This window comes from Oryctolagus cuniculus, chromosome 13, assembly GCF_964237555.1.
Source record: "Oryctolagus cuniculus chromosome 13, mOryCun1.1, whole genome shotgun sequence".
NCBI lineage: Eukaryota > Metazoa > Chordata > Mammalia > Lagomorpha > Leporidae > Oryctolagus > Oryctolagus cuniculus.
Window position 1 is genome coordinate 69,894,566 of NC_091444.1, and position 18,614 is coordinate 69,913,179.

The 18,614-nt window shown below is 39.1% G+C and overlaps 1 protein-coding gene across 15 annotated transcripts in view; it reads right to left on the reverse strand.

Annotated features, from left to right (window-relative positions):
• The window catches only part of OPTN (optineurin), a 70,164-nt gene that overhangs the window by 39,077 nt on the left and 12,473 nt on the right, over positions 1–18,614 (reverse strand). For all 15 annotated transcript variants that reach the window (XM_070055701.1, XM_070055696.1, XM_070055698.1 and 12 more), the window contains exons 4-6: positions 16,445–16,618; positions 14,077–14,156; positions 1,145–1,247 (exon numbers count right to left, since the gene is read on the reverse strand). In XM_070055701.1, coding sequence (XP_069911802.1) covers positions 1,145–1,247; positions 14,077–14,156; positions 16,445–16,618 — 357 coding nt within the window. The remainder of the gene's footprint in view (positions 1–1,144; positions 1,248–14,076; positions 14,157–16,444; positions 16,619–18,614) is intronic.

The following is an 18,614-nucleotide window of genomic DNA, read 5'->3' on the forward strand; positions in this document are numbered from 1 at the left end:
ACTATTTTCATTGCATGTATAGCTTTTCTCCCGGCATCTCTGTAACTCTGTAAGTGAGTTTTACAATGCTTGGAAGTCTCAATGGTTTTTTATTATTGGTTTAAGTTCATTTTAGGTAACAGGGTCTAAAATGAACTACTACTTGCTGGTAGTCTCTGCACTGCAGTTTTCTAGATGTTCACCATCTCTTGAAAGTAGAGGACTCAGCCCCCTGCATAGTATACAGCAGGCATTCGATAGACATACTTGTTGAGTACATACATTAGCTAAAATGAGTATTTTATGTAAATACTTTTCGCATGGGCAACTGTGGCTATCATAACTTCATGGCTTCAATTTTCCTTTGCTTATGACTCTGTGGGCTCAAAGGCATGGCTCTGAGTTCCCATGGAACTCTGAATATACTTGAACCTTTATCTTTGAAACTGTTTTTTATTCAAATAGTACTGGGATGGAATCAAAATCTCTCAATTCTATTTCACATTTCTGAGTTATCTCTTCAAATGACCTCACCATAAAGCAGACAAAATTCTTTTTTTTATCTAGTTGGCTTACTCAAGAATTTAGAAGAGGTAATTGGTAAAGAAGAGAGATAGGAGTGATTTCACAGAACATTGACAAGGAGCAGGAGTCCATTATCATTACAAATGACTCTGAGTGAAATTCAAGCCAGGACTCAGAAATAGGGGAAAAATAGTCAACATTAATATGGGTTCCATAATTCTAAACACACAACAGGGGCAGGTGTTTGGTGCAGTGATTAAGATGCTGCTTGGGATGCCCACATCCCATACTGGAGTCCTGGTTTTGAATCCTGCCTACACTTCTGATCCAGCTTCCTACTGAAGCACACCTTGGGAGGCAACCGGTGATAGCTAAAGTACCTGAGTCTCTGCAACCCATGTGGGAGATCTGGATTGAGTTCCAGGTTCCTGGCTTCAGCCTGACCCAGCCCTAACTGTTGTGGGCATTTAGGGAGTAAACTAACCGATGGAAGTGCTTCTTTCTCTCTCTCTGCCTCAAATAAATAAATAATTAAATAAATCAATAAATAAATCATGCATGGTAAGACTCAAATCCAGCTGAAATCCTATTCTTATACCCACTGAGGGGGGAACAGGAGTTGTGCAATCTGAGTACCCACACTCTCTGTGCCTTTCTCCTCTTCATTCTCCTTTTGCATGCTCCCCTCTGTCTGGGTCTCAGACTCAGAACGGTCATTTGCTCTCTTTTCAAAACTGGAAACTCTGAAAAATCAGAACGCAGAAAAGTCACTTTTTCTTTGGCTTCAGGAAAAAAAGCACTAAAAAGAACAATGTTCAAAATTTGGATAAAAGATCAAGGATTTTTAAATCTATATTATTTATATTAGCACTGGTTTTGTTTTTCCTCATAAATGGGCAAGGATTGACTGAAAAGATAAACATGCACACAGGTAAAAGAAGTAACTCATCTTGTACATTGCCTATCTTCAAGTATCCAGAAATGTAAAAATTTGTGTGTGTGTATACACACAAATGCAGACACATGTGTGTCCGATGAGTGTATATGTCCCATTTATAAAACTTCAAGGGCCAGCATCATGGTGTAGCAGGTTAAGCTGCCACCTGTGATACTGGCATCTCATATATGCACCAGTTCAAGTACTGGCTGCTCCACTTCCGATCCAGCTCCCTGCTAGTATGTGTGGGAAAGCAGTGGAAGGTGGCCCCAGTGCTTGGACAGCTGCACCCTTGTGGGAGACCTGGATGGGGTTCAAGGCTCCTGGCTTCAGCCTAGCCCAGCCTCAGTTAGTGTGGCCATTTGGGGATTGAGTAAACAGATGGAAGATCTCTCTCTGTAACTATCAATTACATAAATAAATCTCTTTTTTTTTTTTTTTTAATCAGCACAGAGGGAAAGACTTTTAGGATTCATCAAAGTTTACAAGTCTCTGATTAAACAAAACAAAGAAATGAAGCACCCATATGGGATGCTGGTGCTGCGGGCAGAGGCTTAGCCTACTATGCCACAGTGCTGGCCCCTACTTTCATTCTTCTTCATAGATGTGTCCAGTTTTGTCAGCACCATTTATCAAAAAGACTGTCCTTTCTTCAGTGTATGTTCTTGGCACCTCTGTAAAAAATCAGTTGGCTGTACATACATGGCTTAACTCCTGGGTTCTCTATTCTGTTCCACTGATCTATGTGTTGGTTTTTATGCCAGTACCATGCTGTTTTAATTACTATAGCTTTGTGGTATGCTTTGACATCAGGTATTGTGATGACTCCAGCTTGCTGGTCCTTTTCTTTCTCTTTTATTCTTTCTCTGATTTTTTATTCTTTCTTTCTTTCTTCTCAGAATCTCTTTGGCTATTCTGGTTTGTTTGTGATCCCATATGAATTTTAGGATTTTAAAACAATTCTGTAAAGAATGCCATTGGTATTTTGATGGGTATTGCATTGAATCTATAGATTGCTTTAGATAGGATGGATATTTTAACAATATTATTCTTCCAATCCACAAAAAATATCTTTCTTCTTTCTGTGTCCTTGGTGATTCCTTTTATTATTAGCAGACAATTTTCATTATAGGGATTTTTTACTTCTTTGGTTAAATTTATTCCTAAATATTTAAATTTTTACAGCTATTATGAATGGAATTTCTTTCTTGATTTTCTTTTCAGAAGAGCATTACTGGTGCATAAAAACGCGACTGTTGGGGCCAAGGCTATAGCATAGCAGGTAAAGCTGCTGCCTGCAGCCCTGCATCACACATGGGCACCGGATTGAGTCCTAGCTGGTCCATTTGTGATCCAGGTCTCTGCTTATTTGCCTGGGAAAGCAGTGGAGGATGACTCAAGTACTTGGGTCCCTATACCCAGGTGGGGGACCTGGTTGATGTTCCTGGTTCCTAGCTTTGGATCAGCTCAGCTCTGGCCATTATGGCCATTTGGGGAGTGAACCAGCAGATGGAGGATCTTTCTCTCTCTTTATTTCTGCCTCTGCCTCTCTGTAACTTTGCCTTTCAAACAAATGAATATATCTTTTTTAAAAAATAGCTTTAACTTATGCTTTGTATTTTAGAAATAGATCTTCCAATAGTGAAAAATTCAAACTGTTAGAAATTCAAAGGGCTTCTTAAAGTCCTATAGTTTCGGTTAAGAATGCATTTTTAATGTCTAATAGAATTAATTATGCCATAGAATATTTTTTATTTAATGTTCCAATCATCAGAACCCTAAAACTATTATACAACCTCTCCCATATCTTATATTCAAAATATCTTATAATTTTGAATTTCTAAAAATCACACTCATAAATAGAACTTACTGAGTTCAGAACAATTTGATGAGATAGATAAATTTTTACCTCAAAGTGTAGTCTAAATGATTTTGCTTATAATAGCATTATGTTGCAGCTGAACAAATATAAAAATCACTAGTTATTTTTATTTTTTAATTTACCTTTTAAGTAATACAAATTTTATAAGTACAGCTTTAAGAATATAGTGATTCTTCCCACCATACCAGCCCTCCCACCCACACTCCCACCCCTCTGGCTTCCTCCCTCTCCTCTTGCTAGTCCCATTCTCATTTAAGATTCATTTTCAATGAACTTTGTACACAGAAGACCAACTCTATACTAAGTAAAGATTTCAACAATTTGCACACACACACACACACACACACAGAACTGGCGTTACAGTTGACTCTCATAATACAACTCATCGAGGACAGAGGTCCTGCAGGGGAGTTAATGCAGTGACTCCTGTTGTTAATTTAGCAATTAACACTTTTATGTGTTTTTTTTTTTTTTTTGACAGGTAGAGTTATAGACAGTGAGAAAGAGAGAGAGAGAGAGAGAGAGAGAGAGAGAGAGATAGAGAAAGGTCTTCCTTCTGTTGGTTCACCCCCCACCCCCAATGGCCGCCATGACCGGCACTGCACTGATCTGAAGCCAGGAGCCAGGTGCTTCCTCCTGGTATCCCACGCAGGTGCAGGGCCCAAGCACTTGGGCCATCCTCCATTGCCCTCCCGAGCCACAGCAGAGAGCTGGACCAGAAGAGGAGCAACTGGGACTACAACCTGGTGCCCATATGGGATGCTGGTGCTGCAGGCAGAGGATTAACCTAGTGAGCCACGGCGCCCGCCCCTTAACACTCTTAGTATGACGTCAGTGACCACCTGAGGCTCTTGAAATGAGCTGCCTAGACCTTGAAAGCCTTTAGAGTCCACAAACTCTGTCAGTATTTGGAAAAGGCCCTAAGCAAAGTGGAAGTTCTCTCCTCCCTTTAGAGAAAAGTACATCCTTCTTTGTTGGCCACTTCTTTCCACTGAGGTCTCACTCACAGAGATCCTTGCCAGCATTTGCCAATTTGCCAGATTCGCCAGCATTTGCTGTTTATTGATTTCTGTATGAACGCCATTCTAACCGGGGTGAAGTGAAACCTCATTGTGGTTTTGATTTGCATTTCCCTTATGGCTAGTGATCCTGAACATTTTTTCATGTGTCTGTTGGTCATTTGGATTTCCTCTTTTGAAAAAAGTCTGTTTAAGTATTTTGCCCATCTCTTAACTGGGTTATTTGTTTTGTTGTTGTGGAGTTTCTTGATCTCTTTGTATATTCTGATTATTAATCCTTTATCAGCTGCATAGTTTGCAAATAATTTCTCCCATTCTGTTGGTTGCCTCTTCACTTTCCTGACTGTTTCTTTTGCAGGACAGAAACTTCTCAATTTGATATAATCCCATTTTTAATTTTGGCTTTGACTGCCTGTGACTCTGGGGTCTTTTCCAAGAACTCTTTGCCTATGCCAATATCTTGCAGGGTTTCCCCAATTTTCTCTAATAATTTGATGGGGTCAGTGGTAGATTTAGATCTTTAATCCATTTTGAGTGGATTTTTGTGTAAGGTGTAAGGTAGGGGGTCTTGCGTCATACTTCTGCACGTGGAAATACAATTTTCACAGCACCATTTGTTGAAGAAACTGTCCTTGCTCCAGGGATTGGTTTTAGCTCCTTGGTCAAATATTAAGTTGGTTGTAGATGTTTGGATTGATTTATGGCATTTCTATTCTGTTCATTGGTCTATCCATTTATTTTTGTACCAGTACCAGGCTGTTTTGATTATAACTGTTTGTAGTATGTCTTTTTTTTTTTTTTTATTTGACAGGTAGAGTAATACACAGTGTGAGAGAGAGACAGAGAGAAAGGTCTTCCTTCCACTGGTTCAGTCCCCAAATAGCCACTATGGCCGGAGCTACACCAGTCTGAAGCCAGGAGCCAGGTGCTTCCTCCTGGTCTCCCATGTGTGTGCAGGAGCCCAAGCACTTAGGCGATCCTCCACTGCCCTCCCAGGCCACAGCAGAGAGCTGGACTGGAAGAGGAGCAACCAAGACTAGAACCCAGTGCCCATATGGCATGCTGGCGCCACAGGCATAAGATTAACCAAGTGAGCCACGGCGCTGGCCCCATGTAGTATGTCTTGAAATATGGTATTGTGATGCTTCCAGCTTTGTTTTTGTTGTGTAAGATTGTTGTAGTTATTCAAGGTCTTCTGTGCCTCTATATGAATTTGAACATCATCTTTTCTAGATCTTAGAAGAATGTCTTTGGTATTTTGATTGGTATCTCATTGAATCTGTAAATTACTTTTGGAAGAATCTGATGATATGGATTCTTCCATTCCATTAATATGGAAGATTTTACAATTTTTTGGTATCAGCTTCTATTTCTTTCTTTAATGTTTTGTAATTCTCATCTTAGAGATCTTTGACATCCTTGGTTAAATTTATTCCAAGGTATTTGATTTTTTTGTAGCTACTGTGAATGGGATTGATCTTAGAAGCTCAATCTCAACATTGGCATTGTCTGTGTATACAAAGGCTGTTGACTTTTGTGTAGTGATTTTATATCCTGCTACTGTACCTAACTCTTCTGTGAGTTTCAATAGTCTCTCAATGGAGTCTTTTGGATCCCCTATATATATAACCATATCATCTGCAAATAGAGATAGTTTCACTTCTTCCTTCCCAATTTGTTTTTTTAAAGATTTATTTATTTTATTGGAAAGTCAGAGTTACACAAAGAGAGGAGAGGCAGAGAGAGAGAGAGAGAGAGAGAGAGAGGTGTCTTCCATTTCTGCATGATAATCTATAATCTATAATCTAAAGATGAAATTAAGAAACCAATTTCATTTACAATAGCATCAAAGAGAGTAGAATATTCAGAAATAAATTTAATAGGGGCCAGCTCTGTGGCACAGCAGGTAAAGCGCTGCCTGCAGAGCTGGCATCCCATATGGACACCAGTTCAAGTCCTGGCTGCTCCACTTCCAATCCAGCTATCTGTTACAGCCTAGGAAAGCAGTAGAAGATGGCACAACACCTTGGGCCCCTGTACCCACATGGGAGACCTGGAAGAAGCTCCTGGCTCCTGGCTTCGGGCTGGCCCAGTGTCAGCCATTGCAGCCATTTGAGGAGTGAACCAGCAGATGGAAGACCTCTCTCTCTCTGCCTCTGGCTTTTTGTAATTCTGCCTTTCAAATATATAAATAAATCTTAAATATAAATAAATTTAACAAAAAAGCACAATATCTGTACACTAAAACTCTAAAACATCATTGAAAGAAATTAAATAAGGCATAAATAATTGGAAAGGCATCCCATATTCATGGATCCAGATAGTTAAAATGGCAATATGCTTCAAAGTGACCTACAGATTCAATGCAATTCCTAACAAAATCACAGCTGTTTCTTTTTCTAGAAATTAGCAAATTTCTGAATAACAAAGGGAATAGCAAAGTACCCAGAATGGCTATACTGTCTTGAAAATAAAGAAAAATGTTGGAAGAATCACACTTCCTTATTTAAAGCTTTAGTAATCAACACAGTGCGGTATCAACAAAAGGACAGACATATAGGGCAATGGGACAGAACTCCAAGTTAATGATGTTGCCTTCTGTATCATACCATACACAAAAACGAACTCAAAGTTAACCACAGATTTAAATTTAAGAGATAAAAATGAAATACTTAAGAAAAAACACAGGAGTGAATCTTCATGACCTTGGGTTAGACAATGGTTTCTTAAATATATCACCAAAAATATAAGTGACAAAAGAAAAGAGATAAATTGGATTATATCAAAATAAAAATAATTTTCTGCCACAAACAATGCCATCAAGAAAGTAAAGAGCCTGATGAACATAGATGCAAAAATACTCAACAAAATCCTGGCCAACCGAATCCAACTACACATCAGAAAGATCATTCACCCTGACCAAGTGGGATTTATCCCTGGTATGCAGGGATGGTTCAATATTCAAAAATCAATCAATGTCATATATCACATTAACAAATTGAGAAACAAAAATCATATGATTATCTCAATAGATGCAGAGAAAGCATTTGACAAAATACAACACCCTTTCATGATGAAAACTCTAAGCAAATTGAGTTTAGAAGGAACATTCCTCAACACAATTAAGGCAATTTATGACAAACCCATGGCCAGCATTATATTCAATGGGGAAAAGTTGGAGGCATTTTCATTGAAAACTGGCACCAGACAGGGATGCCCACTCTCACCATTGCTATTCAACATAGTCCTAGAAGTTTTAGCCAGAGCCACCAGGCAAGAAAAAGAAATTAAAGGGATACAAATGGGAAAGGAGGAAGTCAAACTATCCCTATTTTCAGATGACATGATTCTATATATAGGGGATCCAAAAGACTCCTCCAAGAGACTATTGGAACTCATAGAAGAGTTTGGTAAAGCAGCAGGATACAAAGTCAATGCACAGAAATCAACAGCCTTTGTATACACAGACAATGCCAACACTGAGATTGAGCTTCTAAGATCAATCCCATTCACAATAGCCACAATAACAATTAAGTACCTTGGAATAAATTTAACCAAGGATGTCAAAGAGCTGTATGATAAAAATTACAAAATATTAAAGAAAGAAATAGAAGAAGACACAAAAAATGGAAAAAATCTGCCATGTTCATGGATTGGAAGAATTAATATCATCAAAATGCCCATTCTTCCAAAAGCAATTTACAGGTTAAATGCAATACCAATCAAAATACCAAAGACATTCTTCACAGATCTAGATAAAATGATGCTGAAATTCATATGGAGGAACAGGAGACCACAAATAGCTAAAGCAATCCTATACAATAAAAACAAAGCCGGAGGCATCACAATTCTAGATTTCAAGACATACTACAGGGCAGTTATAATCAAAACAGCCTGGTACTGGTACAAAAACATGGATAAACCAATGGAACAGAATAGAAACACCGGAAATCAATCCAAACATCTACAACAAACTCATATTCGACAAAGGAGATAAAATCAACTCCTGGAACAGGGACAGCCTCTTCAACAAATGGTGCTGGGAAAACTGGATGTCCACATGTCGAAGTGTGAAACAAGACCCCTATCTTACACCATATACAAAATCCACTCAACATGGATTAAAGACCTAAATCTACACCACGACACCATCAAATTAATCAAGAGCATAGGGGAAACCCTTAAAGACATTTGAACAGGCAAAGAATTCCTGAAAAAGACCCCAGAGGTACAGGTAGTCAAAGCCAAAATGAACAAATGGGATTACCTCAAATTGAGAAGTTTCTGTACCGCAAAAGAAACAGTCAGGAAATTGAAGAGGCAACTGACAGAATGGGATAAATTATTTGCAAACTACACAACTGATAAGGGATTAACAACCAGAATCTATAAAATGATCAAGAAACTCCACAGCAACAAAACAAACAACCCAATAAAAAGATGGACCAAGGACCTTAACAGATCTTTTTCAAAAGAGGAAATCCAGATGGCCAACAGACACATGAAAAAATGTTCAGGATCTCTGGCCATCAGGGAAATGCAAATTAAAACCACAATGAGGTTTCACCTCACCCCAGTTAAGAGTGGCCCTCATACAGAAATCAACAAATAACAAATGCTGGAGAGGATATGGGAAAAAGGGCACTCTATCCCACTGTTGGTGGGAATGTAAACTGGTAAAGCCACTATGGAAAACAGTCTGGAGATACCTCAAAAACCTGAATATAGACCTACCGTATGACCCAGCCATTTCACTACTGGGAATTTACCCATGGGAAATGAAATCAGTAAACAAAAGAACTATCTGCACCTCCATGTTTATTACAGCTCAATTCACAATAGCTAAGACATGGAAGCAACCTAAATGTCCATCAACCAGACTGGATAAAGAAATTATGGGATATGTACAGTATGGAATACTACACAGCAGTAAAAAAGGATGAAATCTGGTCCTTTACAACAAAATGGAGCAAGCTGGAAAACTGCATACTTAGTGAAATAACCCAGTCCCAAGGAGATAAACACCATATGTTCTCCCTGATTTGGGAGAATTAATAGCACAGCTAAAATGAAAGCTATAGAAGTGAAATAGTCACTTTTAGAACCAATGTCTCAAGAATCCTTGACCTGATTGTTGAGAGACAGTTAACCATTGTTACTCTTTACTGTGTATATCCTTTTTGTTTTGTTTTGTTGTTGTTTTTCTCTGTTGTCTTCCTCTCTCTCTCATCTCTCTACTTCACACAATATGCTGAACTCTCTATGTTACACAGAGTTAATTATATGTATTTTAAGGCAATTGGAAAAAATCCCAGTTAAAAACAAGTGAGGGAATAAGAGATGGAGGAGGTAGTCTAAAACTGTAAAACAGTCTAGTTCTGCATACAGGCATATAGACTTACCTCCAGGGTACAGCCTAAGAACTAATCATGGGGCTCCAAACCCATAAGAATCAGTGGTATAAACACCATCTTCACTGTTACAATGATCATATTAAATGTTAAAGGCAACAGATAGACTGGTCTAAGTTTAAAAGGGATGATATAAATAACATCAAGTACCCAGTAAAATAATAGAATTAAAAAGGAAGGAAGGACCAACATGGGAAGCAGTCCACACAGCAGACTCCTAGAATGACTTTCACAGTAAATAACACTCTGACCTCAGAATCAACACATAAGGCTTCCTGGTTAGGCTGAAAGGCCTGCAAGAGCATTTCAGGCATGGAAAGACAAGATTCTGTGGGAAAAAAAAAAAAAAAAAAACAACCCTACACGGAGGACCTCTGTGAGACCTCAGAGGAAAGGAAGGGTCATCAAAGAAGGATACACTCTTCTCTGAAGGGAGAAGAGAACATCAACTTTGTTTATGGTTGTGTCCAAATACTGATGGAGTATATGGTCACAAAAGGCCTCCATAGCCCTGGCAGCCCACAACAAGAGCCTCAGATGATCACTGACGTCATAAAAAAAGTGTTAATTGTTAAAGGAACAACAGTAGTCACTGTGCACTTGCTCCCCAGGTAGGATCTCTGTCCCTATTGAATTGCAATATGAGAATCGACTGCAAATTCTCTCCCCAAACTGTACTCTATATGTTGTGTGTGGGCGTGGGGGCAAATTGTTGGAATCTATGATTAGCATGGAGTTGGTCCTCTGTATATAAAGTCATACTAAAAATGAACCATAATGAAGAAAGAGATGGGAGAGGGAATGGGAGGTGGGATGGGAGCGGAGTGGGGGGCATGGGGGAAAGAACTACTGTATTCCTAAAGCTGTATCTATGTAAAAATGCCTTCATTAAATAAAAAAAGAAAGTGAAAAGAGAACCCATTGAATGGGAGAAAATATCTGCAAATCATTTATTTTAATAAGGGGCTTACATCTAGAATATAAAATGAACTCTTATAACTCAGGAAGAAAAAGACAACTCAACATATTAAATATAAAATTATATGGCCCAGGAATCCTATTCTTAGATGTATACCCAAAGATGAAAAACATATGTCCAAGCAAAATTTGTATACAAATGTCCATAACAGAATTACTCATAATAGGCAAAGTAGGAACAACCTAAGTATTCAAAACTGATGAATGGATATACAAAACTGCTTTATATCCATATACAATGGAATATAATTCAGCAGTGAAAGGGAATGAAGTATTGGTTGCACTGTGAATGAACCTCAAAAGCCTGCAAAGTGAAAGAAGTCACAGAAGACCACGTATCTGTGATTGCCTTTACATAAAATGTTCAGAGTGGACAAATGCATAGAGATAGAAAGCAGGTTTAAAGAAAGAGAAGGTAGTATATGCTAATGGGTTTTAAATTTCATATTTGCTGGTGAGAAGTATTCTAAAATTATATTGTGCTGGCACTGCAGAACAGCAGGTTAAGCTGTTCTTGAGATGCCATCATCCCATATTAGGGTACCAGTTTGAGTTCTGGCTGTTTTGCTTCTGATCCAGCTCCCTGCTAATGTCCATGGGAGAACAGTAGTTGATAGCCCAAGATCGTGGGCCTCTGCCATTCTTTTGGGAGACCAGGGTGGAGTTCCTGGCTTTTGGCTTTGGCCTGCCCCAGACGGACTGTTATAGACATTGGGCGAGTGAACCGCAGATGGAAGACCTCTGTCTCTCCCTCTCTCTCTATAGCTCTGCCTTGCAAATAATTACTTACAATTTTTTTAAAAAATAAATAAGACTGCATTATGGTAATGGTTACACAATCATGTGAATATTTAAAAACATTAAATTGTATAGTTTAAATGGATGAATTGGGTACATCTTAACTAGTTTCAATAAAGCTGTGAGTATAATGTATGCATATTTCAAGGTAAGCTATTTCATACCTTTCTTTGGCTTCCTTGAGTACAATTTCAAGTCTTTCTACCTCTGGGTTCCTTCTTTTATGCAAAGCAGGAATTGGCTCACAGTTAATTCCTTAAATTCCAAATAATTCCTGGCAAATTCTGTAGATTAGCCCCTACATTAAAACAACACCGCTACATTCAATACAAAGGTTGAAAGGATTTCATGAGAAAATAAAAATGCCAGAGTCTAAGAATAGAGTAGCTTAATATAGTTGGGACCAACTTAAAGGAATTTCCTTCTAGAACATTCTCCAGTCAACTCTCATCTACTAACCAAGACAGCCGATCCTGTGACACCTCTTCCTCCCTGTCGCCCAGTACCAAGCTCTTGCATGCTTTCTCCCATCCAAGTAGTAACCAGGCCCGACCCTACGTAGCTTTCAAGACCAGATGAGATGGGGCGTCTTCAGGTGGTATGGCCATAGACTCCTGCATGCTTCCTAAGGAAGGTATGCATACTGTGAGACTCCAGAAAGGCTGGCCTCACACCTCTGTCCTCACTTTGCTAAATGGTTATTGTGTACACAGCACCACAGCACAAAGCCCACGGATGCAGTTCAGCAGAGTTGCTGGGCTTTCTAGAGATCTGGTCTCTAGGGGGACTGTACAGGCCATGTATCCAGATCACTGGCCTATATCCATCTGGACAAAAACCAAAAGAAGCAAGCCTTTTCAACTTTTGATTTCAAATAATTACAGCAAAAAAAAAAAAAAATGTAGGCACTATTAGTACGCCATCATTCTTCCTCCATTTCAAAGTCTGATTAAATCAAGAGATATTTCAATGACAAGCAAACAGAACCAGGGCTACCACTGTAATAACAAATCATTCAAGATGGCTTTGACCAAGCAAAGAGCAGCTAGTTTTTCAGCAGCCTTCTCAAGTTCACCTATCTCACAAATAGTCAGGATTAAATCTCAGTTTCCAGGACTCCAAATCGAGAAACCCATCTCGGACTCTACAGCATTCACAAGCAGAGTACTCAAAATATGAAAGTGTGGTTTAAAAGAGGAAGCAGTCTCTGCATGTGGATATAAATTAGGAGAAAGTGGCTTGAAAATTTCGAACAAGACTTTTTTTTCTTCCTGGTACTTCCAGGAAAGTCTTTTCATATTAAAAAAAAGTAATTTGGGGAAACGTATAAACAATTTTAAGTAAAAAAGGAATAACTTTCTTTTACATCAACTGCCTGTTTGATGAAAGAATATTATCTAATGTTTATTTTTTCCTTTACACAAGCGCTTGGAAATGTTAACAGGAGACAATTTTTTTTTCATGTTTTATAAGTCATTTTCTATGTACATTCAGCAAGCTATAGAAAAAGGTGTCAGAAGTCTATGAAGGAAGAGAGATTTTCAGACAACAGTCACTTAAAGGGACTAATACAGAAGTAACCTGCTTACAGAAGATAAGCTAATTGCCTGCTTTGGGTGTTACAACCTGCAGGGTCAAGAGGTTTAAGGGCTCAGCTCCTCTAACATCGCCCTCTTTATTTAACATGTCTATTTCCTAGTATCAACAGGTAAACCTTAGATTCTACAAATAAAATACCCAAGTATTTTCAAGAAACACCCACAGTGATTGAGATTACTAACAATACTGTTAGAGATATCATTCAATATTGGTCACCCTAGCTTGTAATTACGACAGGACAGGGAAATGGAAATTTCTCACTTGCAGAAGCTAGCAAGTCTAGTCCAGGTCAAACGGCCCTGGTAAACAAATTAGCAAATGGGGTCTTTTGATTAGGAACAAATTGCTTCTTCAGAGTGAGAACAAGTTTGTTTTAACTTCTCATGTGATGGAGATGAAACACTAATAGTCAGTATCAGCCTAAAAAGGCACCAAACATTATTTTTAATACTGGCTTTTTAAAAAAATGTTTATTCATTTTCATTTACCTGAAAGGCAGAACACCAAAGAGAGTAAGGAGGGAGTGGGGAAACAGACAGAAAGAGAGAGAAAGACTGATCTTTCATCTGGTTCACTTCCAAAATCCCACATAGAACAGCCGGGGCTGGGCCAGGCAGAAGTCAGGATCAGGAATGCCATTGCTGCCTCCCAGGGTGCACTAAGAGGAAGCGAGACTGGAAGCAGAGTTGCCAGGACTCAATCCAGCAACTCTGATATGGAATGCGGGCATCCACGTGAAGGCTTAACCTGCTACTGGACAAAGCCCACGGATTCTGCTAGTTTGGCTACAAACTTAAAATCCAGTCAAACCCAATATCCTTGAAAGAGCCTGATACAAATTAGAAAGAAGTTACTTTTCAGCCTGCCACTTGGACCCCCAGCCACAAGCGCAGAGTCACCAGGATTCCCAGTCTGCCTGCCTGACAGTCCTAGTCTTTCTTCACATACGTTTTAATGGAGTCCGTTCTTGTGGGCCCGGGACTATTCTTATTCTTGATTTCTTTTACTGTCCCATTTGCTTCTGCTTCCTGTAAAAGCAGAAATGAAAGGGATTTAATGTAACCTGTCTGCAAGACAAATTCTTTGTCCAAAAAAAAAAAAAACAAAAAAAAACAGAAGATTAAGAACTTTGATGATATGCAAACAAACATTTATTTGTGGAATGCTAATAACACTGAAGCATTCAAACAAAGTAGAAATGTTCTCCTGTCTGCCCCACCAACCCCAACACACACATATGCAGGATTATAAATATCTGGGCTAAGGCATGTTGTTGAACACACTCAACCTGGCTCCATCAACATGAAAGCCTCTCTCCTTGGCAGTTCCCCTCTTTCCCTAGATTAAGGCCACACAGATAGTGACAACTCCACATACGTTTCTTGTACAGTCTTTTAAGATGCAAACTCCTAAAACTGCTAGAGCAAAGCTGAAAAGGGGGCAGTTGTCTCTGAGTGAGATTCACAAAACACTGTCTTTGCCAAGCTGTCTCTCGCTGGAAATTTGTACGCACTGTGAGCCACTGAAGGACCATGCAGATGTTTATAGGATGTGAAAGGCTTTTGTATTTCACTAAGCTAACACGGACAATAAAAACTGTAAAAGATGGCTTCTAGGTGTTTTGGATATATTCTTCCTAAATTTGGGGCAATGTTTTCCATTCACAGAAGAAGCAAAGTAAGCAAAACATTGTTTACACTAATAGTAACTGTCACTCATCTGTGACCCCTGAAAGCAACAGTTTCATTTGGAAACCTTTGACACAGTGCTTGGGCTCCCTGAATTCTGTCAAGTTATTTGCAGAAGGTTAAACCTCTTTGTTCAAATTTCTGTTTCAGTAATCTTTGGTAATTTGCAGAAAGGGGACTGTGACAAAATATGCTTTCAATTGGTATTTTAATTCCTTTTATTTCTATCTTGATTCTGGCCCCTATTAATGCATCTAAAATGTATTAGAGAGCATGGATAAAAAGGTTATTAGGAGCCATTTCCAACCTTCTGAATCTTTAAAGAAACAAATGAATCAGAAAGTAAAGAATGTCGCACACTAATATTATAGAAACATCCAGCAGTTTAGCTATTTTGCAAGTTGTTCTCCACAGCCCCTGGCGTATCTACAAAGTACATTTCTTTCTTTCAGGAACACAGGTAATCTCTTTTCCTGTGTCAGATGTGTAATGTAATAAAGTTAAAATGACAAAAGATTTTATCCTTGTGTGTGTTTTCTCCCTCATCATCTAATGTTTTTTAGTGGTCCAAAATGAGAAGCCCTTAGATGGTTTATCTACCTGTTTTGTCCTTTTTCCCCTTTTCTTTCTCTTTTATTTGAAAAGCAGAGTGACAGAGACAGAAAGAAAGACAGAGCTCCCATCCACTGGTTCACTCCCCACATGCCTGCAATAGCTATGTCTAGCCAGGCTGAAGCCAGGAGGCTGGAACTCAGTCTGGGTTTCCCGTGTGGGTGGCAGTGACCCAAGTACTTGAACGCTACCTGCTGCCTTCTAGGGTGTGCACTGTCAGGAAGCCAGAATTGGAAGTGAAGCCAGGACTTGAACCCAGGCATTCCAGTATGGGATGGGGGCACCTCAAGTGGCCTCATAAGTGCTGTGCCAAATGCCACTCCTATGTTGCTCTTTAACAGGACTGCTGTACACCAGCTACAGTCATGGCAGATGCTTCCCGAGTGCTTAGGAATCAGCACACACCACCCCGCTTGCTGACTTCACTTTGGCCTGTGCAGCAATTTAAATCTGTGAGCTCTGGCCTCAAACCAGTTCTCAGAGGTCCCTGAGTAGCTACTGTTGAAGGGAAAAGTCAAGATGTCCCCACAGCCTGTAACTAGAGCAGCTCCACCCCTTGCCTCCCCCTCTTATTTTTATGGTTCCTCATAGAAGTTTGTTTGAACAGCGGGCTCTTTGAAAAAGTGTTTAAAAGCCACTAGATTATTGCACTGGATCACAATTCTGCTCACCTTAAATGTAATGCTAAACATGGTTTTGAGAACTGGTTTGAAAAAAAAAGAAAGTCCATGCTCTTATATTTTGCTTTTGGCTTTTATAGGTCATGAAACTGTCCAGAACATATTGGGGGGGGGGGGGCTGCATCTTTTGTCAAAAAGGTAATGTTTTTTTCCATTTCAGCTATGATAACCCCTGCGAGCATTATATTACACTTAGAAAATGAGCATCAGCTAATCTTAGCTACACTGAAATCTCGTTATTTAGCTTTCCTGTGTTCCAAGAAACAGCGGTTTGTTTCATCTGTCCAGGTGAGGCTTTACAGTTTGCTTAAAGCAGAAATAAAAGAAGAAACTCACTTCCATCCTGAGTTCCACAAAGGAGTGGTCCGAGTTGCCACTGGAGTTCAGTTTGAGCTGCAGCCCAGAAACAATGCCTCGCATGTCTGCCTGTAGGCGTGCTACCTGGGTCTTCAGCTGGTCCATTTCCTGCTCTGCTTCCCACTTGGGAAACCTGCAGTGGCCAGTGGGGCGCTAGAAATGACAGGGAGTAAAGCAAATTAGAAGTAATGAGGGACCCAGCCATCAACAGGGTAGTTTCTCCACATTTTTGTCATCTGCACTTTAAAGTGGAAAATTCTAGCTCCAACTTGAAAATTTATTTTGACATAAAAATTAAAATGAAAAGTTTTTACAATATTTTATTGCACTCAAATAATAGAAATTTAAAATAACTTCATGATAAAAAAGAAAGGCTTCCTCAGCATATTGGAATAATTTTATTATATTATGTACAATAATATGTCTTATTATTATTAGATAACATAACATTTCACTATCATTAACAAATTATAATTATGTTTCATTTATGTTTATTTTCACAAATTTATATTATAATTATAAACTATAATTATATTTTATATAGTATATAATAAATACTATTATAACATAATTATATGTAATATGATTACATATAATTATTAATTATTATATCTATATTAACAAGTAACATAATATACATTATTTTATTATGGAAATAACCAACCAGACTTCAGCAATGGTAGACTAATAAATTATAATCTAATAACCAGAAAATAAGGCTAAATGTTGCCATAACTCAACTCTTGCCTTTTTTCCTTCGCACAAATGCCTAACGCTACTCTGCAAATACTTGTTCTTTCTAGTTAGATGCCAAAGCTTAGTATAACAACAGCAAAACACAATGAAAGGTCCAAAACTCTCTCAATATGTAGGCTGATGAGTACAATACTCTGTTGTTGGTGTTTGAAGATTGCTAAAAGTCAGTCAGCTGAGAAATGAGAAAATTTAAAATTTATGGGCTTGTACCTTAGGTAAAAAATTAAACATCATCTTCTATAAACATAATACTAAACATTAATATTTCACTAGTGTCAAGTACATGTTGTCTTTATCCTGTTGTAATGTCTACATATGATTACATATGACCAAGTAATAAGAAAAAGACCCTGTCTAAATGTGGTGTTTTTATCTGGGAGCAAAGAAGACAGATCCAGTCCCCACTCTGCTAATCACTGGGTGTACTGCCTTGAGCAGATTCACTTTAGCTCCTGTCCCCAGTTTTCTTGGGTTAGGTGGAAAGATGTGGCACCACATGGTCTCTCTGCATTGTCTTTTCCAGCTGTGACCTTCTAGGCCTCTCTGGTTCCCTCCTCAGAAGACCTGCATGGCAATTTCTTAAATAAAAACAATAACTCCTCTTGAGAATTTACAGCATGATTAAACATCATCTACATACTCTCCAAATGAGAAATTTAAATAGGCGATCTCAAACTGAGAGACAACATTGAGTTGAGTTTTATCTTTTCATTTCCCTGCTCTCTCTGAGACTTCCCAAATAAACCCAAAGACCCATAGTACAATCAAAACAGTATCAGAAAGACCCATGAGTGGGCCATAAACCAACCCGTCGTGAAATAATACAAAATGGAGGTACAGGTATTCACTGGCAATGCAACCTGCCCATCCTCCACGCAGAGCAGGCCCTTGCCAGGGAGTTGCCTCAGTCCTCAGAAAAGCAATACACTGTGAAACCAGTTAGGTCTGCAAGGAAGGGTAAAAGTCTGCAGTCTCTCAGTGATGACTCACACTAAATAAACATACATTTAAAGAATGCAAACAGGGGCCTGCGCTGTGGCTTAGCAGGTAGAGCCACTGTTGCCTGCAGTGCCAGCATCCCATATGGGCACCAGTTTGAGTCCCGATTGTTCCACTTCCAATCCAGCTCTCTGCTGTGGTCTGGGAAAGCAGTGGAAGATGGCCCAGGTCCTTAGGCCCTTGCACCCAAGTGGGAGATCTGGAAGAGGCTCCTGGCTTCAGATCAGTGCAGCTCTGGCTGTTGCAGCCGTCTGGGGGAGTGAACCAGGGAATGGAGGACTTTCTCTCTCTCTCTCTCTCTCTCTCTCTCTCTCTCTCTCCTTCTCTCTCTGTGTAACTCTACCTTTCAAATAAATAAATAAATCTTAAAAAAAAAAAAAAAAGAATGCAAGCA